General features: G+C 36.7%; 2 protein-coding genes and 1 pseudogene across 12 annotated transcripts in view; 2 read left to right on the forward strand and 1 right to left on the reverse strand.

The window, feature by feature from the left end:
- Window positions 1–8,376, forward strand: part of CPB2 (carboxypeptidase B2) — a 64,831-nt gene extending 56,455 nt beyond the window's left edge. The window contains exons 9-11 of the mRNA XM_037799782.1: window positions 771–973; window positions 3,255–3,342; window positions 8,027–8,376. Coding sequence (XP_037655710.1) covers window positions 771–973; window positions 3,255–3,342; window positions 8,027–8,211 — 476 coding nt within the window. The 3' untranslated portion in view covers window positions 8,212–8,376. The remainder of the gene's footprint in view (window positions 1–770; window positions 974–3,254; window positions 3,343–8,026) is intronic.
- Window positions 8,377–8,815: 439 nt separating this feature from the next.
- Window positions 8,816–23,947, forward strand: part of ZC3H13 (zinc finger CCCH-type containing 13) — a 109,090-nt gene continuing 93,958 nt past the window's right edge. The window contains exons 1-7 of one of the 11 annotated variants that reach the window (XM_037799774.1): window positions 8,816–9,861; window positions 10,259–10,310; window positions 14,370–14,535; window positions 17,143–17,318; window positions 20,710–20,835; window positions 21,136–21,245; window positions 23,620–23,752. In XM_037799774.1, the coding sequence (XP_037655702.1) occupies window positions 20,719–20,835; window positions 21,136–21,245; window positions 23,620–23,752 (360 nt within the window). In that variant the 5' untranslated portion in view covers window positions 8,816–9,861; window positions 10,259–10,310; window positions 14,370–14,535; window positions 17,143–17,318; window positions 20,710–20,718. The remainder of the gene's footprint in view (window positions 9,862–10,258; window positions 10,311–14,369; window positions 14,536–17,142; window positions 17,319–20,709; window positions 20,836–21,135; window positions 21,246–23,619; window positions 23,753–23,947) is intronic. The other 10 variants (XM_037799773.1, XM_037799772.1, XM_037799777.1 and 7 more) reach the window with 10 other exon arrangements.
- Window positions 14,579–15,756, reverse strand: LOC119506912 (annotated as a pseudogene).

The following is a 23,947-nucleotide window of genomic DNA, read 5'->3' on the forward strand; positions in this document are numbered from 1 at the left end:
TGAACTCCTGGGACAGATGTGACTCCCTGGGGTCTACTCCTGTGAATTGGGGGCAGAAAAGAGAACTATTGGGAGACAGGCTACCATCTGAAATGGCAGGTAATGTAATTATATAATAAAGTAATATAAATATAAATAAAATATTTAAATATATTTGTATAAATATGGACTATAAATAAATTAATCTACTTATTGCATATATATATAGATAAACTATATAAAGTAATGAATAAGTATTGTTCTGGCATCAACTATCAACATCCCATTTGATTTCCTCAATCAATTTAGCAAACTAAAAATAGCACTGAAGCTACCAGAACTTGCATATTCTGAGTTCCAGAGTGAGTTGTTTCTTTTACAGTCTGAACTGATTAGTAATTTTCAAACTACAAAGATCAAGAATCCAAATTTAGAGTGGATTAATGAAAACAGGGTTCTTCTTTCTCACTTAACCAGAAATTTGGAGACAGGGCTGGCGTCTCTGAGATTCTCTTGGCCATTTTCTCAAGGGGACAAGATGGCTGCTCCAGGCAGAATGGGAGACAGGTTAGGAAGACAGGTGGAGTGTCTGCTACGTGGGCAGAAAAATATTCTGCAAAAGAAGTGTAAACATGTGGTGGACACCTGAAATACATCATTCACAGACCTGTACTGAATCCGTTGATCTGAAAATGTTGCACCACAGATAGGAGACCACATTGCCAGGGATCTCATAAATTTCAACAGTATGTGCATCCCCTTGTAATTCTGCTTTATCAATTTCACCACAGAGGAAGGTGCATCAAGTTTTTCATGCTCAGAAACCTACTGCGGTCCGTACCCTGAGTCAGAACCAGAAGTGAAGGCAGTGGCTGATTTCTTGAGAAGAAATATCAAGCACATTAAAGCTTACGTAAGCATGCATTCATACTCCCAGCAGATACTGTTCCCATATTCCTATAGCAGAAGCAAAAGCAAAGACCATGAGGAGCTGGTAAGTGGCGCTTAATTCTTTTTCTCATTAGCATTTCAGAAATGAAATAATACTTGGCTCAGAAATCAAAACCTGTGGGAAATTTTTTTTTTCCTTGAGAGGACAAATGGATAGATGCTATATAATATAGCCTAACTCGGCTGAGAGTCGTCCTGGGTCATGGTTCATTGAGGGCCTTATCCCAAGGCTGTGAACTTCAGTCCAGCAAAGGAATCCCCATGAAAATCTCAGACAAGCCCCTTGAGGAAGAGAAGAGAACTTTCCACCTGAACCCAATCTGCATATGAAGTCATATGAGCAAGGACAAGAGTTTCCAAAAGCATGGGGCTCCTTCCATGGATCACTAGCTTCCTATCACACCCACCACAGATTAAATCCCAGAGATAGCACAACACACAACACCTTGATATCAGCAGCAGGGCTAGTTTATACACAGACCTCCCTAATCTCTAGGATTTTGGTCTATTAAAGCACCTTCAATTTCAGTGTGGAGCCAAGCGCCTACTTTTCGGTACAATACAGGAAGTTCAAAGAGGACCCATGCAGTGTGCTGCCCCTTCACCACCTGTTGGTCCTAGGTGCTTTATATTTGGGTTGATGGCAAAGGACACTGTGACACAAGGATTCTTGATGAACTGTGACTGGGCTTAACTGACTCCTCATCCTACACGTCTTTCTAGGCTGTAGGAAGTGGGATGGCAACAGCCTGGCTCTTGGCTAAGGTCTGATCTTTATGTAGTGGCTTATATTTTTACTGTTGATTTTATTTTGGCTCTTTAGGAATAAAATATAGCCACATTAGGGGAGTTAGAAATTGCCGATGACAAATAAAAGGTTATTTGTGTATACTGAAAATACCCCACTTCGAACATAAATGTACTTATTACTTGCAATCTTTTTTACTTCTCAGGGAAAAGCTTTTAAAGAAAGCTTCTTTATTGGTATTATCTCTGAAGAAAAGGAAGGATATTTATTAAGTCTCGGAAGTAGAGTTAGTCTGATTTTGCCTTATTTTTGGGTTACTATTAACATCAGCATTTGTTGAGAGTTATTATGTGTAAAATACCATGATCAATAGATATTCAAGGGAGCATTGTATAAAAACCCTGCCTTTTGAAAGAATAGAGTATAGCTAGGGAGATCAGACATTAATAAGCATTACAAATAGTTACATTCCAAGGTGCCTTATAGTAATCACTAAATCCACTGAATTCTGGCCAGGATGCTAGGATGGTCTTATTCATTCATTCAGGGGGCAACACAGGGATAAGGGAGGGAATGACAGAGCCCCTGTCCTTGAGAAACTTAACAGTCTGGTAAGGAGATACAGCTGGGCAAAGAAACAAGAATAAAACAGTGCTACTGACTTCAAGGGATGGATAGAATTTCAGCCAGGCATTGGAAGATAGGATTTCTGTGGCTGGCAGGAAAGGGAGGATCCTCCAAGCTGAGGAGAGGGTGTTTCCCACAGGAGGCATTTTCAGGGGATGTGAGGGGAGGGAAAGGGTGGGTGATGCCACCAGGATGCAGATGAGGTCAGGATGGGAAGGGGGGTTGAAGGCCTGAATAAATTTAGAGCTTATTCTGTAGACAATGCAGTTCCATTAAAATTGTTTTTTGAACCAATGAAATGGCATGACAGAGTGGCCACTGATATTCCTCTGAGTTTGTAAAGTGGGTTCTAGTGAATACCGTGACGGTAATTCCAACTTCAGAAGAGATCTGGGTAAGCTAGGACCGTAATAGTTGAGCCAGGGACTGGGTGATTCTCCTGCTCCATATGGGGGAGACTCCTTCTTATTTGAAGAGTCTTTGGATATTAGACACTTACATAAGAATAAAATAGAGTTTGAGAGACAGATGAGAAATTAATCATGCATGCATTAGGTATATGTATATTTTTTAGAGAAGTTGGATTTAAAGTTCCATGATAATTTTGGGATGGAATGACCCCAAATTGTTTGCCTTTGAAGTACAGCTAGATTTCATTTTATGTAATAAATGAATTCCTGAAAAGGCATGTGAGAATTCTTTTTTCTGCAGATTAAGTAAAATCTTCAATGAATTGTAAGTTTATGTTTAAAGCCACCCAACAGTGAGTTCCACAAAGCAAAAAACTCTTTTTTTAAGTTAAATTGTTGTTCTTAATTTTCCTTGGGGATAAATCTATATTTGTTACATATATAATTTGATTATTTAATGTATGCTTGTTTTTTAAGCTTCTACTTCTCCTGTTTCAAAACTGAATATTAACTGAAATTCCATGTCTTTTTGCTTCCAGTCTCTAGTAGCCAGTGAAGCAGTTCATGCTATTGAGAATATTCACAGAAATATCAAGTATACACATGGCAGTGGCTCAGAAAGTTTATGTAAGTATTGCTTCTTACGGTCTTGGAAAACTGTAAGGAACTAAAGGAAGCTCCGTGTGGATTTGATTTTTCTAAATTAGATCTTTTTGACAGGGTCACAAGTAAAAGGACTGGATTATAAAAATTAGAAATAGAAGCATAACAGCTATGACAGTGCTGAACACAGAAATATTAGAAGTAAATACACTAAAACGAAGCCAAAATGATATTTAAGAAATCATGCTTAGCACAATAGAGTAGAGATTATAGAATGGGCATCACACTAGTTGAATGAAGCAGAAAAGGTCATAAGGGTCAAAAGAATGTGTAAGATGCCCAGGGCTACCATGTAAGGTTGTGCAGGTTGTACACTAGACAAATCTAGGGGGTGCCATTTAGATACTTTTCAATGAGTATAGCTCTTAAGATGCTTAATTGAATGTCTCTTGTGTGTATCACACTGTCTTGAGCTAGGAATGTGGCAAACTCGACAAATATTTTTAATTAATTTCTGCTGGAAGGTGTTTATTGAGGAACTACTGTGTACCCACAGTGGGATGATTGGCAAAGATTCTGCCCTTTTGAAGCTGGAGGGGAGATGGTAGAAGAGGAAATGAAAATAAACAAGAAGGTGTCAGCTAACTTTAGCCCACAGGCCAAATCTGGCCTCACTGCCTGTTTTTGCACTCCTGAGAGCTAAGAATGGTTTTTGCATTTCTTAAATGGTCAAGATAAATAAATAAATAAATCAGAAGAATAATAATCTTTGGTGATGTGTGAAAATTATATGAAGTTTAAATTTCAGTGTCCATAAGTAAAGTTTTCTTGGAACACAGCCATGCTCATTCATTAGTGTATTGTCTGTGGCAGCTTTGTGCTTTGAGAGCAGAGCTTAGTGGTTGAGACAGAAACGATGTGGCCCACAGAAGTCTCAAATATTTACTACCTGCTACTTTCCCCAGGTATGAACAACTAAGGAGTAAACTATAGTGTAAAGCCATTGGTGAGTGCTTTGAAGAAACGGAACTAGGCTTCTGGGTTTGAGAGTGACTGCAGGTGGTTGAGGCTATGTTGCGAATGGGTTCTGGAAAGTTCTGTCTCTGTGGTTGACCTTTTTGGGAGATAATGTAGTCAGGGGCTGCTCAACGAAGTTGTGGGGAAAGAGCAGGCAGAGGGAGTGGCATGTGAAAAGCCCTGAGACAGCAAAGGCCACGTTCCAGAGCTTCCTTTAACAGTTGTGATCTACAGCAACATTAAAGCAGTCATATTTGTATTATTTTCAATGAATGGCTTAAGTGCCATTCAATGAATGACCTATTAGTAGGAAATCCAGAATCTCCCTCTTACGGCACCCCTTCCCTGCTCTCCAAACCACCCCAAGTTATCTTGGAACAAACTGGGGCCTGATTGGTCCACTCAGTGTCTGTCTGTCCCTTGGTGCTGCTGGTAGATGTTGGTCCACAGCTGTCTTTGTTGACCCAGGTCCTCACCCTGTCACAAAGTAACCCACAACTTATCTTCAAAATTCAGAGCTTTCTTGGCCCCCGTTCTGTTCTCTACTGGTGTTCCCCCAGAACATAACCACTGTTGCCTCGGGGCTGGAGGGGCTTACAGAAGCAAACTCCTGTTAGGATGAAATCATTCCATCGCCACACAATTAATCTGCCTAAGTCTCTGTGTCGAAAAGCATAGAGGAATGCCTGGAAGAAAATATGCCAAATACTTGATCATGGCTCTCTGAAATATGTGTTGAATGAATGAGTGAATAAATGAATGAATACCTTATCTGATCCACTGTTGGTGGATATTATTAAATATTATAAACAAAGCTTCAGTAAACACCCTTGTAATTAATAGAAAAAATATAATTGTTTGGAAAACAGTGGAAAATAAACAAAATAATGAATAAAAATAATAGAGTTGCTATTTGGCTGATATGAATTAAATATACATGAATCAATAACTTCCTTCTATACCAGTAATAATCAGGTGGAAAATAAAATGGACAAACGATACCACTTCCAACACACACATAGACATACGTATACAAAATACACATATAAATAGATTCATATCCATATATGGATTTGTTGTTAAATGTATATGTGTGTATGTTCATACACAAACACATGCATATACTAAATATATAAGATCCATGTGAAAAACCTAGCAAATTTTACTGGGTAAAAATACACAAAAGAAGACAAATAAAAGGAGAAACCTACAATGTTTTTTAATGGGAAAGCAATATAAAAAATTGTCAATTCTTCCAAATTAATGCAACCCCAATGAACACTTAAGTGATTTTGAACTTCATTTGAAAGAACAAATTTGATAGAAGAGCTTGTAAAATTCTGAAAAATATGAGTAATAAGAGAAAATCTGCCCCAACCAGGTATTAAAGCATATTCTAAATCTATCATAATTAAGACAATGTGGCACTGAGACTGGATTAGATAATAAAAAGGAATGATGGTACAGAAAGATACTTTAGAAAAAAAAAAAGGATACCTAGTTAGATATAGAAGTCACTTCAAATGGTTAAGAATGTTAGATTTTTCAATTAATGGGATTCAAAAACCTGATAAATTAATTGGACAAAAAGTTTAATTGGATTACTAAGATGTCTTTCTTCAGAAAAAATTCCAGTTGGATCAAATATTTTTATATTCAAAACACTGCCATAAACTGAGTCAAAAGTTGAATAACCTAATGGGAAAAACAATTTCTCCACATAATACAGAGTTAATAACACTGATGTGGCTTTTCTAAACAATCTGTAAAATGAACAACCAAGTAGAAAAATGAGTGAAGACAATTGACAGAAAATATAAAGATGGCCAATATATATACCAAACAAATTGTTCAAGTCACTGATATCAAAGAAATACAAATTAAGATAATTTGGTATTATTTTATACCTATCAAGTTGCCAGAAGTACATAATTCCAGTGGATGGTTGTTCTAGTTTGCTAATGCTGCCTGAATGCAAAACACCAGAGATGGATTGGCTTTTATAAAGGGGGTTTATTTGGTTACACAGTTACAGTCTTAAGGCCACAAAGTGTCCAAGGTAACAGATCAGCAATCGGGTACCTTCACTGGAGGATAGCCAATGGTGTCCGGAAAACCTCTGTTAGCTGGGAAGGCACGTGGCTGGCATCTGCTCCAAAGTTCTGGTTTCAAAATGGCTTTCTCCCAAGACGTTCCTCTCTAGGCTGCAGTTCCTCAAAAATGTCACTCTTAGTTGCACTTAGGATATTTGTCCCCTCTCAGCTTCTCTGGAGCAAGAGTCTGCTTTCAATAGCCGTCTTCAAACTGTCTCTCATCTGCAGCTCCTGTGCTTTCTTCAAAGTGTCCCTCTTGGCTGTAGCTCCTCTTCAAAACATCACTCACAGCTGGACTGAGTTCCCTCTGCCTGTCAGCTCATTTATATGGCTCCACTGATCAAGGCCCACCCTGGATGGGTGGGGCCACTCCTCCAGGGAAATATCTCATGGGAGTTATCACCTACATTTGGGTGGGGCGCATTTCCATGCAATCTAATCAGCACCAAAACGTCTGCCCCACAAGACTGCATCAAAGAATATGGCTTTTTCTGGGGGACATAATACATTCAAACCGGCACAATGGTGCCGGAGGGAAGAGTAGGTATCTTAGTTTGCCAGGCTGCTGTGACTTGTACTGCATGCACACTGGTTGGTTCAAACAACAGGCATTAATGGGCTTACAGTTTTGGAGGCTAGGAGCCCAAAATCAAGGTGTTGTCAAGGCCATGCTTTCTCCAAAGTCTGTAGTGTTCTGATGATGGCCAGTCTCTGTCACATGGCAATCTTTCTCTGGCTTTTCTTAATTCTGGATTCTGCTGACTTCTATTTGTGTGTCCAATTTCCTTTGCTTTAAGGACTCCAATCATATTGGATTAAGGCCCACCCTTGTTCAGTTTGGCCTCAACTTAATTAATGATGTCTTCAAAGGTCCCATTTGCAAATGGGTTCATATCCACAGGAAACACAGATTAAGACTTGAACATGTCTTTTGTGGAGGACATGATTCAATCCTCACCACCTACTGTGCATGTGTTCACATCCAGCAAGTAGAGGTATAAAATGATTCATTTCTTTGGAAGTCTATTTGGCAAAATGTATCATAACTGTAAAAATGCATACCCCTATCCTATTCTATTTCTGGGAAATAGAATTATGTATAAACAAGGTGTTCATTGTAAAATTGTTTATATTAGTTAAAGTTGGAAAAAATTGAGATGCCCTCAAAAAAATAAGTAATGATTTAAATAAATTATATTCAGCTTTATGGTGCAGTGCTATGCAATCGTTAAAAATATGAAGTAGATTAACTCAGTATGTAACGCTGGTCATTAGAGATTATGTTAGAAATGTTCCAAATAGCACATATAGTGTGATGTCATTTATACAGGAAAAAAATTAAATAGGTGAATGCTTGCCCTGAGAAATGGAAAAAAAAAAATGCACCAAAAGTTTAATGGTGATTATCCATGGTGGGGTTATGAGTGATTTTTACTTTCTTCCTTAATCTTTTTTTGCTTTCAGTTTCCATTTCCTAAAAGAAACTTAGGTAACTTAATAATCAGAAAAAAGGAAGGCTATTTTCAATTTTAGAAAAAACTTGTTAATTAATTTGAAACACCTGCATCTCAAAAATTGACTTATTTCTCTTTTTGTAGACCTAGCGCCTGGAGGTTCAGATGACTGGATTTATGACTTGGGCATCAAATATTCATTTACAATTGAACTTCGAGATACAGGCAGATATGGATTCTTGCTGCCTGAACGTTTTATCAAACCAACTTGCACAGAAGCCGTGGTCGCTGTCTCTAAAATAGTTCGGCACATCACCAGGAATGCTTAATGTCCTTGATTTTCTCACTCTGCTCCCATATTTTAATTTGCTGATTCCAGCAAGACCCAATCATTGCACCAGTTGCTTTTTAAAGCTTTATCAGTAGCTTTGATAAAAGGTTTTGCTCTTCTTTGGTTTTGTCAAAGAACAAAATAAATGCTACCTTGAAACTGAGACAAGGGTTCACACTTTTTTTAATTTAAAAAAATTTATGAAGGGCTTGGTTCTGATGAGTTTTTTAAAAATTTTGATTCACGACTTTTATCTAGCCACCTCAAGCAGTTTAACATTTCCTGTAGATCATTGGTTAAACTCTAGGGGCACTAAACGACAGAAGGAAAGTAGGCAGATAGGCACTGAAGAGTCCTACTCCAAAATTTCAATATATTTCTTCTGTCTCTTTTTTTAATGCATTTTTTATTGTGAACTTTAACATACGTACATAATAGCGATAACTGAAATTTCAAAGTACGATTTTAAGAAGTAGCTGGCGAGCAAATTTCAAAGACTGCCATGGGTCAGAGTTCCACAATGTCAGCTATTTCCATTATTGTAAACTATATGTACAGAAAGGTGTTAACTTTCGATGTACAGCTCAACAAGCAGTTATATAAGAAATTTCAAAAATTGCTTTGGGTTACAGTTCCACAGTTTCAGTTCTTTCCTTATTATGCAATATGAGGTCTATACAGAAAGGTGAAGACTTTCAAAGCCCAATTCAACCAGTAGCTATACAGATCCACCATGTCATTTACCTCCTTCCAGCTATTCCAACACCCCAGCATCTAAACAAATATAAATTTATATAAAGTTTCAGTATTCATTGACCTTTGTTAAATCTTATCTTACGTATTGCTACCCCTCCCTCTCAATCTCTTCTTGCGGCTTTAAAACCACACCACCATTTGCTCCACAGTAACAGACTATGTCCCAGAAAAGGGAGGGGTGTTAAAAACCTTCTGGCTTCAGCTCAGGCCCTCCATAAACATCGTGGAGAGAATGAATGAATGGCGGTACGTACTTTCAACAACAAAAGCGGCATTGTGCGCTTTCACAATAGCTATTTATTGTAAGAAGTTAGGTAATAACAGGGGGAAACGCTTTCTCTTAATTTCACTTTTAATTAGGAATAAAGCAGCCCTCCGCAGCTCCCAATTCTAACTCTGAAGATTCCGATCCCGCCCCACTCTTGCGTCTCCGCGTTGACGTTCTGCCCAGCGGGCGTGTCTACGGAAGGGCGTACCCGCGGAGGGGCGGTGCTTGCGCGCTGACGACTAATCTGGAGGCCGGAAGCTGCCTCCGTCCACAGAGGAACAGACTAATCCCTTGACTTCCGGCGGTATTTTGAGGCGACTTTTGTGGTAGCTGGGTACTCTTCTCGTTGCTGTTTCTTACGCTCTACTCTCTCTTGGTTCTTTTTCTTCCCACGCCCCAGTGTCGCTTGACCCTGGCGAAGTGGCGGGCGGCTTCCGTTCTCAGCGATCCCGGGGGCCCCTCGCTAGCCGAAGGCGGGTTCCTGGGAGCCGCGCACACACCTCCTTCTCGTGGTCGTCCTGTCGGGGCCGGGCGCGGGGACAGAGAGTCGCCTCCCCCGCTCCTCGGAGCGGTGGCGGTGGCGGCGCCTCCAGGCTGCGCGTGCGAAGGGAGCTCGTGGCGGAGGTAAGTATTTTGTGAATTTGTGTGGCTCTCAGAGGAAAGGCCAGGGCGGGACTGGGCTGTCGCGGCCCGGAGTCGTCCTTCATCTCCGATTGGGTTACCCCAGGATTTTGAGCTCTCCTTGAGCACCCGACTCTTAATTCTGCAGTGGCTTCCTTCCTGTGCTCAGGCCTCGTTTCTCGCCCTCTCCCTAAGAAGATAGATTGACTTAGCAAATGACTGTGTCCAGGTCACTACCGTTTGGTGCTGCACGGGAACCCTTGCGCGGTATTCTCGTTTGTATGCGATGGGAGGGTGCGGGAATGTGGTCTTAGACTTAGAAGTTCCTTCTATCTGCCTTTCACACCTCAAATAGTAAAAGTTCTTGCATTTGACTGCCTTTGATCTTATTTCCCGGCAGTGATAACTTAAACTACTTGGGACCTGGGAATTGAGGAGTGCTGCTTCATCCCGTAAGTAGTGGAGAAGGTGGAATGAAAGGAGAGGGTCTGATACTTGGCATTCTCTTTCTAAACAGGTCAACACAATTTATGTGGCTGGAAAATCATTCCGAGCTGTTAATATTTGAATGATATTGGTAGAGTCTTGTTTATAGAGCAAAATGCTTTAAGCTCTTAGGTTATATTAGGAGACTTTCGGATAATGCTTAATTTAAGAATCCATCAAATTGTTTTTCTCTTTAATGGTTAAAATATTTTTTTCAGTTACACTGTTTAGCATGTGTTTTTCCTTTTTGTGCTTCCCTTTGATAAAGTGTAAATTTATTGTGCCTATAGACTTAAATGTTAAGCATCTTTTTTTAAATATGTTTAAAATTGTCTGAGTACATTTTCTTTGTGCAATTTATTAGTTTTAATTTGAGTATATTCTTCCAAAATAGGCAAATCCCTTAAAACTGGAATCACTTTTATCTCTTTTGGTTTAAAAATGTATTTCCTTTTAATACAACTTTTAAAAAATGAATAATGTTGTTGAGTTGTTGCTTCTCAATTGAAAAGGAATATAAAATTTTGCTCCTTCAAAACAAACTTCAGTCCTGATTTAAGGACTTAGAATTTCTACTCTTCAAACCTACAGAGCTGCGTTTAGAAGGTTCTGTGGTGATGTATAAGGAAATCCAGGGTGCTTTCCTATGGCTTCAGGGAGAGGAGTGAAGGCACTACTTGCCTTGGGTACTCTGTGACACTTGCTTGAGAAGTCTAGCTTGTTTCTTTCCCCACTTGGATTGCAGAAAACTAGTGCCAGAGCCTAGCTTCACTAGAATACCCGAAGCAGTCTGTTGTTTCAAGAGTGAGAGGTTTGGGTAATTTCGAGAATCCTTAGAGGTTTAAAATTTGGAAAGGAGCTGCAATTTCTGCTGAGATTCTCTGTTCTATAGGGTGCTAGACTCCAATTTTGTGTGGGTTCTTTCTCATGATAAAAGGTATCATTCTGGATGCTTAAGAGGTCTGTGACCAAATGGTCACATCAATATCTTCACAGGAAAGTGAACTACAAAAGCCACCCAACTTTCAAATTTGGGAAGATGAACAGTAAGAGGGTAATAGGGATAATAATAATTTGTTACTGTAGTTAATATCATTACTACAAAAATGTTCAAATGATAATCCTTATTTGGAATAGTATTAAAGGTACTCGAAAATAATTTTATTGTTAACATAACTCCACACTCCAGAAAATCAGTTGGTGCAAGTTACTTGAATAAAAGCTCAGAATCAACCCACTGAGTAAGCCTTCAGAAAAATTTAAAAAGAATATACTCATGCAAATTTGTTGTGCATTGTCTACAATGTGCAGTGTACAGCTGTGCAGTGTTTATCACCTTCATATTTAATTTGCAGGTATCTACAGATCTGATTCCTTTTAAGGTCAACAAGAGAAATGCAAAATTTTGAAACATTTGTTGCAAAAATAAATGAGAATCATTAAAAATTTAGAATTAAAGGACTTAAGTCAAATGTCAATGTTATTAAAAATTAATTAGCTATCAAAAAAAAAAGGTTATAATGACCTAGTAACTAATTAGCCTATTTCCATGATTTGTTTGCACTGCCAGTCTCTTGACCAGTGCTTCTCAAACTTTAATGTGCATAAAAATCACCTGGGGATCTTATTAAAAAGAAGATTCTGATTCAGTGGGTCTGGGTGCTGAAATTTTGCCTTTTTAACAAGCTGCCAGGTGATGTCAGTACTACTTAGTGGTCCTTGGACCACACTGAATAGCAAGGATCTAAAATACTACCAAAATGAGGTTCCATTACAGTGATTGACCATTATAATCTAATATCTCACTTGTGCCATCTAAAGTTTCCTCAAACTTACTCTAAAACATTTCCTAAGCACCTCAACTTGCTTAAAATGCCAGTCTTTTAAATTAGTTCTTAATAATATAAATCATGTTAGTAACCATGCCAAGGAAAAAATCTTTGTTAAAGAATTACAAAATGACAGCAAGTTATTCTCAGTGAGATTTTACAAATATTTTAAATTTTACACAGGGCTACTATTAAATTAATACAATACCAGCTTTCACTGTCTGGTTGCCTTACATTTTGGTCTACAGTGTATGCCACTCAATCTTGTAGCATGCTGTCACTGGAACTAACAATTCAAATTTACTTAAGTTGAAAACCGTATTGTATTCAGGGCTAGTGAATGAAAACTAGCTCATGCTTTTTGAAGAATTAGATTTAAATTTTTAGCCAAAGCAATCATGATCAAAACTGCCATCATAGTGTAAATGTTTTGGCACCCTTCAAGACATAAGGGTTCCGCATAAGCTGACACAAGAGAAAAACACTAACATTTTGTCTTTGTGCCTATAGCTAGGGACAGTGGAAAAGCAAACCACTGTTGACTGACAATGAAAGAGCCCAAGAAGAAGTGGACAGTTCCCTAGGCGTTCCCTTCAGCTAACTTATTCCCATCCTCAGTGCTGCTCGCTCTCTCCCTGAAGTATTGCTTAAATTCTTTCTTTATCACAATAAGAACATTTAATGTAGGTCTACTCACAAAACATGAAACGCTTTTAATTATCTATGTTATAATTTTATGTTTAAGAACACAAAAATAAACAACCCTAAATTAACATATAAATGTCCTCTGTCCATATTTTACTTTCTTTTTTCCCTTTCATGGCATTTTATAGATGACAAGTTTATCTAATCTTCATTTTCAGAAGATCAATTCAATATTATCTGGTTGATACTGGTATCTTGAAAGTTGTGTTGCAAGATTTACAGCGATTTCCGGGAAGTCTTCAATGAATTACAAGACTCTAAATTAACTAGGATTTCCAAAGTTGTGGGGCAGGATAAATCAACTTTATGGCATATTATACCTTAGTAATTATAAGGGATTTTCACCTGCTAAATCCAGATCAGACACTTCAAAACAACATAACCTATCAGCAACCTGATTTTTGATATAAAAATCTCCCAAAGATAATTTTAGAAACCCTTTTATCCATCCTGGAATCACATAATATTCTAAATACTGAGTTACTATGCATTTTCTAGTGCTTTGGATGAACTGTTCTCATCTGTAAGATGTTCTGGTTATGGACATGTTTTTCAAGTTACTTTCCATACACTGGCTTGCTAAATGGCCAGCTAAAGAATCCCTGGGGTTGCACATCTGCCTCCTTTATAAAAGTTCTCATGCTTAATGAATAGTTTCCTTTTACTCTGAAAGCCATACATACAGCTACCAAAATAGGAATTAATGAAAACAAATTCTTAACCAATGACCTCACAAGAGATGTGGCCAACCTGTCAGACAACCTGTTAAAATGTGTTGTCACACTGACAACCTTAGGGAACAGTAACAATAAGAAAGAAAAAAATAACCCCAAGGGGGAAAACACACCTGAGAAGTAACAAAACCCTATTTCAATTTACTGCAACCCAGACATCATTCCCTTCATAAATTCAAGGTAGCCTGCAAAATTTGACATTGGGGTTCCTGTGAGAAACAAGGTTGAAAGACGGGACACTTTCACACAGAAGTAAAGTCATGTTTCCAGATTCACTGGTTATGTGAGTAAAATGTGACAAATCAATCTGTTGATAGAGTAATGCTGATACTAGGACCTCTCTGCTGACCTGATTGATGCTTCATTGGAAGTTCTGTTCTTTCAGAAATGTAAATAAGCTTTTCTTCTTGGAGACTACAAGCAGAAAGCCTATTGGCATCTGTCCCAGTCCCACAGCCGACAGCAGATAATGGGTTATGTGGGACTGTGACACCACTCGCTTGTTGAAAAGATTTGTTAAACACAGTAGCAGCAGTCTTAGCCAGACTATGGCTGCCAGGCTTAGGCAAGGATTGACTGCCTGTTAAAGTAAGTCTCTTAAAGAGAGAAGTTCAAGATTCTCACTTTGGGCTCTCTGAGTTTGTTTTCGCGCCAAGTGAGCTTTGCAAGATTCCCTTGTAGATTCTTTTTTCTTTTCCTCCAGTTTTGCTTCCTCCTGACCATCTCTGTTTTTTTCCTTTACTTCTCTTTTTACTAGAATTATGACTACTGTTTGAGAAACCCAACTGGCTGGTACTAGATGCAGCCATAGAATAAAATCCCTCATCAACTTCAGATATCTCCATCAGTTCCTCTTGACCTGTTAAATCTGTATTTCTTGGAGTGCAGCTATAAAGTGCTCTGCTAAAACTGCACTCTGCCAGGTGAGTTTATTCCATCCTCTATCAATTTTCTTACAGATTATCATCATCTCCTTATCTCTGGCAAGCCTTTGCTCCCAGTTCTAGGATCTGTGGCTGTTTCCTGCATACCCTGTATATGCTGAGCATCAATCTCTCCTAGTGTTCTGCCTTTTTCCGCATTTCCGGTTCCCTCTCCGACCACATTTGTGACACTAATCTCAGGAATGACAAGGATGCCCAATTCAGTAGATCGTTATTATTGTCAGGTTGCTCGTGTCTTCTTCACCTGTGACCTCTTATTGACACGCTGGTTACTGCATTTCTTGATATTCTAGAGGAAATCTGGTACCCTCCTTACTAGATTTCATGGCATAGTGAGGCAATGAAGCTTTTATTGTATTAGCATCCAGCAATGGCTCTATATATAATTCCAGCTGGGCTTGTATATACTATCATTTTATGCTTTTTGAGCCAGATCCCATTCACCATTATAAAATGCAAAATAAATCCCTGTTAACATTTGTACCATGAATTCTGAACTGGTATACTGTTACTTATACCTTTGTATTTTCTTACATGTTGAGGATATCCGCAAACACAAATTCTTGAACAAATTTGACACAGTAATTGAAGAGAAACACTGGTCATGCAGGTTAAGGCAGCATTGTAACACAACAAAAGGAATGTCAACACTTCAAACCTATTCTGTGCGTTAGCATCTCCCTTTGAGGATAAGGTCCACTGTGTACAACTTCTGACAAACTATCCTGGAGTCAATGCTGGAAGGGTCATGATATACAGATGGTTTGTATAAAGATTGAATTGTGAAACTCAGTACCTTGCCATGTCCCTATTTGTCGACTATTTCCAAATTGTAAACCCTTAGAAGAAGAGCTTCAGTGCATCCACTGCCATGCACATTTCTCCTGGCTGAGATTGCAGGATAGCACAAATCAATTCTAGGAGAAACTGCAATGTAGATTGAAGCAACCATTCCTCTTCACTACAATAGAATTCAAAGAGCTCCTGACAGATGGGTTCTAGCAACTCACTATGTGGCTCCTGGGTAACTTTATATAGAGATGAAACTAAAGAGTTCTTGTCTTTCAAATTTGTGGCATAATTTGGTAAATATGTTTCTGGTAGTGTCTTAAACTCTGACAACCATTCTTCCACCATCCCTTTATCTGAAGTGAATATCTTTCCACATCTGTTCCAAACGTTCAAACAGAGTGGCTCCATAAGCTCCACCTGAAGAACCTTGACTTGTCTGACTGGCAGTGACGGTGGCTATCCAGCTTTCTCCCTGGTAGCAGCACCATCTGCCCCCCTTCTTCCTAGCAGAGCGGGTCCCAATGAGCCATCTTCCGCCTCCGCTCACTGACTTTTTTTTTTTTTTTAATATTACCCTTTTAATAATAGTAATTCAGTGGATAGGGATTTATTCTACTATTAGTAAATACTTTTATTGTGAAGTATTTAATTGCTTAATTATTTGAGTTTCCTAGATTTTTCCTACTACTGTATAAAATAAGTAGTAGACCTAGAATAAAGTGGTTTATACTTTCATCTGTGCTACAGGAAAAGACTTCGGAAGGTTGTAATTATAGACTGAAGTTAAGATACTAGAGCTGGGATACATTTTAACTGACAAGATTTTAGTAATAGGCTTCAGGAGTAATTATTCAAAATAGGAACTCTATTTTTTTCTCTTTTCTTAGGCATATTTATAGCATAAACTTTTGAGTACATTGTGATATATAAGTTTTGAAGGGGATTTCCATGTAAGACCCCTTTTTTGTTGTGTCTTAATAGATTCCAACTTGGCATCCCCATTTTTCTTTTTTTTTAACTGAAAAGAGATAATAAAAACAAGATATTTATTTACTCTGTAAACAGAAAGGAGAGAATAGAAAAATTACTGAATAGACTTTTAACAGTGTTTGGGAAAGAAATGTTGATGTGAGTGAAAGAGTGATGGCAGCTTAAGAATAATAGGGAGAGAACAAATAATCTGAGAACAAAAATGGAAGGAAAACCTTCAAAGAAGAGTAAACTAAGTAAGTTATTTATGTGACTCAATTTATGGATTGTGTGATAGGAAGACTTAAGCATTTATGTTTTTATTTATTTTATTTTGTTTCTAACTTTCCCCATATATGTTGAAGCATTTACTTTCTTTTGAAGCCTGTTCATATATTAATTTAGAAAGTTTTTTCCCCCTCAGTCAAATTTATATTTCACTCTGCTGTGGTATTTGTCTTCCCTGGTAAAGCTGAATTTTTAATTGGGATTGAAAGTTCTAATTGTCACATTAGGTGGTAGCAGAGTTTCAAATTGATATATGTTGGAGATGTTTTTTCTGATGTCTTGTACATTGTGTTTGTTTAGACAAATATGAGTAAAAACATTATATATTGTGTTTTTTGCTTTTTATTTATGCAAAATCATGAATGTATGTTTCCATGATTATATTTTAGGTTTTTTAATTGTCAAATTTTTTTTTCTTGAATTGTGACTACTGATTGAGCAGATCAGAAGAACTCCTCTTCCTTTCAGTTAGAAAACTTCAGTTCCTACTTTCTCCTCCCTTTGCCTCAGATATATACATATTTTTTTTCTGTCTAGGACTTCCCTGTAACCTTGACGTGATACCTGGATGCTGTGCCATTTCAGAGCAAGGTCTGACACTGCGGGATTCTGAGAAAAGACGAGGGCACATCTTTACTTCATTGCAGTTCTTACCTAACTTGGAAGACTCAGCAGTAGCTGGAAGTAAGATTCCTGGGACAATCACTGTGTAGGTGAATTTTGAGTAGTTTTTAATGTCACCTGTAAAAGCAACTTTGTCTCTGGGAATCAAGTTTCTTAGTGGCAAGAATATGAGGGGTGCAGTCTTGGATCATTAGTCTTCACTTGATTGGCTTTGACATAGCTGTCAAAACTCTTTGAAGTCTTCAAAGCTTAATTTAGGGGTCTAGGATTGGAAAGAAACTGTGAGACCATGCTTTCCAGCAGTAGGTTGAGGAGGAGAGGAGTGCAGACTCAAGCTGCTAGTAACAGAGCAGGAAGAGAAGCAGAGGGGTTAGTATTTGGGGCCTCCAGAAGAAAACAAGAAAGGAGATGATAGATGAGCAGGACTTAGAGGTAGTTTAAGTGTAACAGTAACCCACCTGTTTGCTCTTTCGACACCACCACTATTATTTTTTTTGGAGGGGAGCGTCTTGGGAATGGAGGATATCGGAGGCAGAACTAACTCACTTCCACTGATAGTAGTGGAAAACATGTAAATCTGAGGTTAGACTCCTTGGTGTAGCATGGTAGGATGGTGTGCCTGTTTCCAAATTCTAGATAACTAGATGATAAGGAGCTTTTGGAACCCATTGAATTTATATCTGAGTAAGATTCAATAAGTATATGTGTCACAAAGTATACAGGAAAAGTTAGAAAAAATTGTAAATAAAGTTTTTTTTAGTTAAAGCTCTACATTTTTTAGATCTGTCTCAGCTCTACTTCTCTTGAATTTTGTTTCTTTATGTTTAATAAATCAAAAGGACAAGTTGCGTTTTACTAACTCTTCCTCTGTAAGTTCACAGTTGGGCTGAGAATGCTCTCCCAAAAATGTTAAATCAAAGATTAGTTTATAACATAACACCGGTATGTAGGGTTGACTGTATAGCTCCTTCATACATGAGTGATTTTATGCTGCAGCGAATTGTTGTTTATGTGGTACTCTACATTAATTTCTTGTTTGTAATTTAAAGTTGTTTTCTAACTTCAGCGAGTCACTAAAAAGTAATTGCTACTGTACTAGAATAATAATTATATTTTATTTTAAGTGAGAATATAATATTTTTTCCATTTTTTAAAGCAATCATATTGTATCATTTCATATTTTCCTCTCTTGGTTAATCATCTTTGTTATTTTGTCACGTTTTCCTTATTCTTTGGATCCTTTTAAAACATGACCAGAAATGAAATAGTTAACTTAAACCAAGCATTGTTTATAATTTTTTTTTTTTTTTGGTTTAGTTTTGATTTGGTACAACTGTGATTTAATTTCCTTTCAAGTGATGTCTTTAGCCTTCAAAGCATATAAAAGAACATTTGTGGTTTTTTTGGAGACCAGTTCTAAGCCAAACGGAGGTTTTATTTCTTTGGCTGCTGTGGTTCATTCCTACCCACTTCCTGCCATAGTGTACCTAGGTGATAGCTTGGACTAGAATTTAATAATTGTTTAATAAATTATCCAGCAATTTCATTTCTAGCTGAATTGCCTGATTATGTACTTGAATTAGTTTTCTGCTAATGTTTTGATTTTTGATATATGTTATCTACTTAAAAATATATTTTTTGTATTTTTCTTTTCTTGTCATTAATATGATAAAATAGCCTGTCCATTACTTTCAGCACCTTTGACTTTTTTTTTTTTTATCATCATTTTATTGAGATATATTCACATACCACGCAGTCATACAAAACAAATTGTACTTTCGATTGTTTACAGTACCATTACATAGTTGTACATTCATCACCTAAATCAATCCCTGACACCTTCATTAGCACACACACAAAAATAACAAGAATAATAATTAGAGTGAAAAAGAGCAATTGAAGTAAAAAAGAACACTAGGTACCTTTGTCTGTTTGTTTGCTTCCCCTACTTTTCTACACATCGATCCATAAACTAGACAAAGTGGAGTTTGGTCCTTATGGCATTCCCAATCCCACTGTCACCCCTCATAAGCTACATTTTTATACAACTGTCTTCGAGATTCATGGGTTCTGGGTTGTAGTTTAATAGTTTCAGGTATCCACCACCAGCTACCCCAATTCTTTAGAACCTAAAAAAGGTTGTCTAAAGTGTGCGTAAGAGTGCCCACCAGAGTGATCTCTCGGCTCATTTTGGAATCTCTCTGCCACTGAAGCTTATTTCATTTCCTTTCACATCCCCCTTTTGGTCAAGAAGATGTTCTCCATCCCACGATGCCGGGTCTACATTCCTCCCCGGGAGTCATATTCCACGTTGCCAGGGAGATTCACTTCCCTGGGTGTCTGATCCCACGTAGGGGGGAGGGCAGTGATTTCACCTTTCAAGTTGGCTTAGCCAGAGAGAGAGGGCCACATCTGAGCAACAAAGAGGCATTCAGGAGGAGACTCTTAGGCACAAATACAGGGAGGCCTAGCCTCTCCTTTGCAGCAACCGTCTTCCCAAGGGTAAAACTTATGGTAGAGGGCTCAACCCATCAAACCACCAGTCCCCTATGTCTGTGGTCATGTTAGCAACCATGGAGGTAGGGTAGGCGAATACCCCTGCATTCTCCACAGGCTCCTCAAGGGGGCACTACACCTTTTTTTTTTTTTTTTTTTCCCTTGTTTGTCTTCTTTTTTTTTTTTTTTTTAACTTTCCCTTCTTTTTTCAAATCAACTGTATGAAAAAAAAAGTTAAAAAGCACCTTTGACTTTTATGTTAGTGTAGAATAGATTATGGAAACCCCTTGATTTGACTTTTTCTAGTCTACAGCTTGTCCTGTTTTGAAAGTAAATCATTTTATCAATTTTGAGAGTGAATTTTTTTATTACTGGAAAATAAGTATCCTTGATTAGATTGTTCTTGTTTGACCTCTGTAAGATAAAGAAAATATTTAAATAGTATTAATTTTCTCCCAAGCTGATTTTTAGACTATAACTAATGTCACTTAAACTGTGTAAAATAAAATTTCTGCCATCAATAAAATTCCATTTTGTTTTTATTTTCCCCTTTTCTTTGACTTAGCTCTCTTTTCTAGTTAACTAGTTAATTGAGGATGATAGCACAACTTTTCTTTAAAGGATAGCTAATAAATTTTAAACAACTTTAATAATTAACTTATAAACTAAACATTTTATGGTGTGTTTTCTGAGGTTAAATGTACTTTGAAAACTTTACCGTGTTAGTAGAATCTTAATTTGTTCACTCTGCAAAGGAGTTAAAATTCTAAAAAGGCAATAGATTTCAAAGTTTTATAAATTCACTAATAAGGCAGGTCTTAAAAGATACCTTCTGTTTACGCATGACCTCTCCTATGCTGTTTTCTTCCAAGGAAAATTCCCTGTAATTTTATGGTGTAATAGTTTTATTTACTTGTAAGTTATGGACTCAGTTATTCAAAACTGAAGAACTCTGCAAATTTTGCCTCTCTTTTTTGATTAAAGAAGTACAAAATGTCAAAAATTAGAAGGAAGGTCACAGTGGAAAATACCAAGACCATATCTGATAGCACATCCCGAAGACCCAGTGTATTTGAAAGACTTGGACCCAGTACTGGAAGTACAGCAGAGGTGAGTCTGCACTGGACAGTCATGGGCATTCTCTTGGAGTACTGGTATTGAAATACTGACTTGTGTCGTAAGGGGAACAGGAAGCTTTATTGTAACAGTGTTGGCCTAGTAAATTTTTTAAAAAGTGTTATGTAAAAATGAGGGAGAAAGTTGATAGGGTTTGTTTTGCATATTTTTTTCTAATGGTTTTTATTATTTGGGCAGTAATATGTCACAGGGTTAGCTAGAATTTTTTTAGCATTTGTTTTAATTTTGTCCCAGAAGTAAATATGAAATTTATATAGTAATATCTTTTCTTAGACACAGTGCCGTAACTGGCTGAAGACTGGCAACTGCCTCTATGGAAACACATGTAGATTTGTACATGGCCCATCACCCCGTGGTAAAGGCTATAGCAGTAATTACAGAAGGTAAATTGAGAATTGTGACTCTGAATTGTTCACATACTGTTTGAAGATGGCTTTTGTAATTTATCTTGTATAAACATCTGAAAATACAACCATGTATTTGATCAGGTTTTCTATTCTGGTGATAGTTTTATCAACAAAAATCAATAAGATCTTTATAGTTATTAATTTCAAATTTAATGTTTGCTTTGAAATTATTTGCTTCATATTTACTTGTTTCTACAATAGCTCTTTTAATAATATTGTATGGCTTTTTCTTGTTCTAAAAGTACATTAAGTTACTTCTTAAGACAGCAACATTTCATGCTGTCGGTAGCGTCATTGTATCTGAATTTATTTTTAGTGAGGAGAGACTTTTCAAGACTTAAAATATTAAAATTTAAACAGGGTATAATTCTACCTTTTTAAGATGTTTTAAACCCAAATCCTAATGACAAAGAAGATCTAATGCAAGCTCTGTAGGTTAAAATGCATTTGTCATAGCCCTTATCAGGATGTGTAAATATAAACGGAAAATATATTTATATGTGGATAAGTATGTTACCTATTTAGAAAATCATTTTGTTTTTAATAAAGGGTATGCTAAATTAAACTTACCTAATAATATTTTTTGCTTTTCTTTCCATTCCTTTGTGGTGTTTAAAGATGTAATATTTAAATAAAGATTGTCACCAAAACAGTTTAAACTTGATCAGTAGACGATTTACTTATTCCTGAAGTTGAGTGTGCTGTTTGCTTTGGCTGCATTAATAGTATAGAAGCTGAACATTTGCATTTGGAGTTTTTTTGTTTTTTTGTTTGTTTGTTTTCCTTTACCAGGTAAAATTTTTCTCTCTGGGTAGTTTTTGAGGTTTAGTAAAAATTAAAAATTCTAGCCCTGAATATTAGCTGACTGTTAACTTAAACATTGTGCACTTTTGTTTTGTTGAGTGTTTTGTTTTAATTGTATTCCGAATGTCATTTGTTACTTCTGTTAATATGGGAAAACTAATTTTTATTGTATATAGTGAATTGCCTGTATACACAAACACACTCACTCACCAGGGGAAATTATTTCAATAACTTATATTAATATCATACTTTTAGAACATGCTTTAATTCATCTTTGAAATTTATTTTTAGCTAACTCAAAATTTTTGTTTAAGAAATATTTTTGATGAAAATGGGCAGAGAAGTTTGTCTAAAGTGGAGAAAAGATAATGCCATTACCAGACCTTCAGTACAGGATTTTGTTATAATTTTGCATGTTTTTCCACCTGAGATCTTTTGGGTGTAATTTTCTTTTTTTGGGGAAGGAAAAACATAGTTCATAGTGTGACTCAAAATGGAAAGAAAAGCAGTTTTTTCCAGAATTGCTTATTTATTCATATGACATTTAAGTTCTTTATTGAGCATTCACTGTGTATAGAGCACTCTTTTAGGTCCCTTTTAGGGTGAAAACAAGTTCATAAATGTTTTATTATAGAAAGGAAATCTAGACACATAGGATTTACATGTACATTACAATTATAATTTAGAGAATTTAAGCACTAGTTCTTATAAGAAGTTAACTTACTGTTTCAAAATTCAGGTTTAATTGTTAAAACATTTAATATAGAGCTCTGAAATGTACATGTAAATGTTAGTCACTTTAAAGTGAGTTAACTGAAATTATTTCTTCACTAATCGTGTGACTTGTGTTAGTGATTGATAAGTTCAAGGAATTGGTTTGACTGATCAACTGTCACTTGGAATAGATATTTATATATTTGTTCATAGCTTGCTTATATGTGTGTGTATATGTATGTGTGTGTATATATGTATATTGTATAGACAGTAAGAAAAGTTATTAGAGTAGCACTAAAACTCATATGTTTGCTTCGATTCTTAAGATGCATGAAATGTTTTCTTAATTGTTGTATCCAGCCACATACATGGGTAGGTAGTAATGGTGTTGCCTCTAGAGCAATCTAGACTAATTTGTAGTTTAAAACTATGCATCTTCCTACCTTTTGCTTCCAAATACAACTAATATATTTAGGTGATTAAGTAATAGGAAAAAGGTCAAGCTGTTAATTACAAATTCCTTTTCCTCTGCTGTGACATAATTTCTTATTCTTATCACCAGTACCTGCCACCCTGTGGGATTTTAATTGTATATATTTTAATTGTTGTTATGAGAAACGTTGTTAAGTGTTGCTCGTATCTTCTTTTATATATTTAAGCTGAAACAAATTATTTTTCTGTACTTTAGGAGCCATTGACTGTTACAGAAATTATATTGAGATTTGTGAGGTTGTTACAGAAGTTGTTTCTGTAAATATTTTCTTAAAAATATTATATAAATACAGAATTTTATGTTTTGATTTTCATTTTGTTTTTGATTTTTGGTTCAAAGGTCACCAGAAAGACCTACAGGGGATCTTAGAGAAAGAATGAAGAACAAGCGCCAAGATGTGGACACTGAGCCCCAGAAAAGAAGCACAGAGGAGTCATCCTCACCTCTTAGGGTAGGAGTAAGTATCCTCAAGGTTAATTTTCAGTAGTGATTTATTATTTGTGCTCCATTTTAAAGATTGTATTGAGTGCTAAATATATATGATAAATGTATAATATGGCATTATACTGTTCTAAATGGATAATGCAATTTAAGCGGGGAAAGCCCTCTGGGAAAATGCATAATTCTCTAAATTTTTCATTTTTTTGTAGTAAATAAGTTGAAGGAG

The sequence above is a fragment of the Choloepus didactylus genome, chromosome 12 (assembly GCF_015220235.1).
Source record: "Choloepus didactylus isolate mChoDid1 chromosome 12, mChoDid1.pri, whole genome shotgun sequence".
Classification (NCBI taxonomy): Eukaryota; Metazoa; Chordata; class Mammalia; order Pilosa; family Megalonychidae; genus Choloepus; species Choloepus didactylus.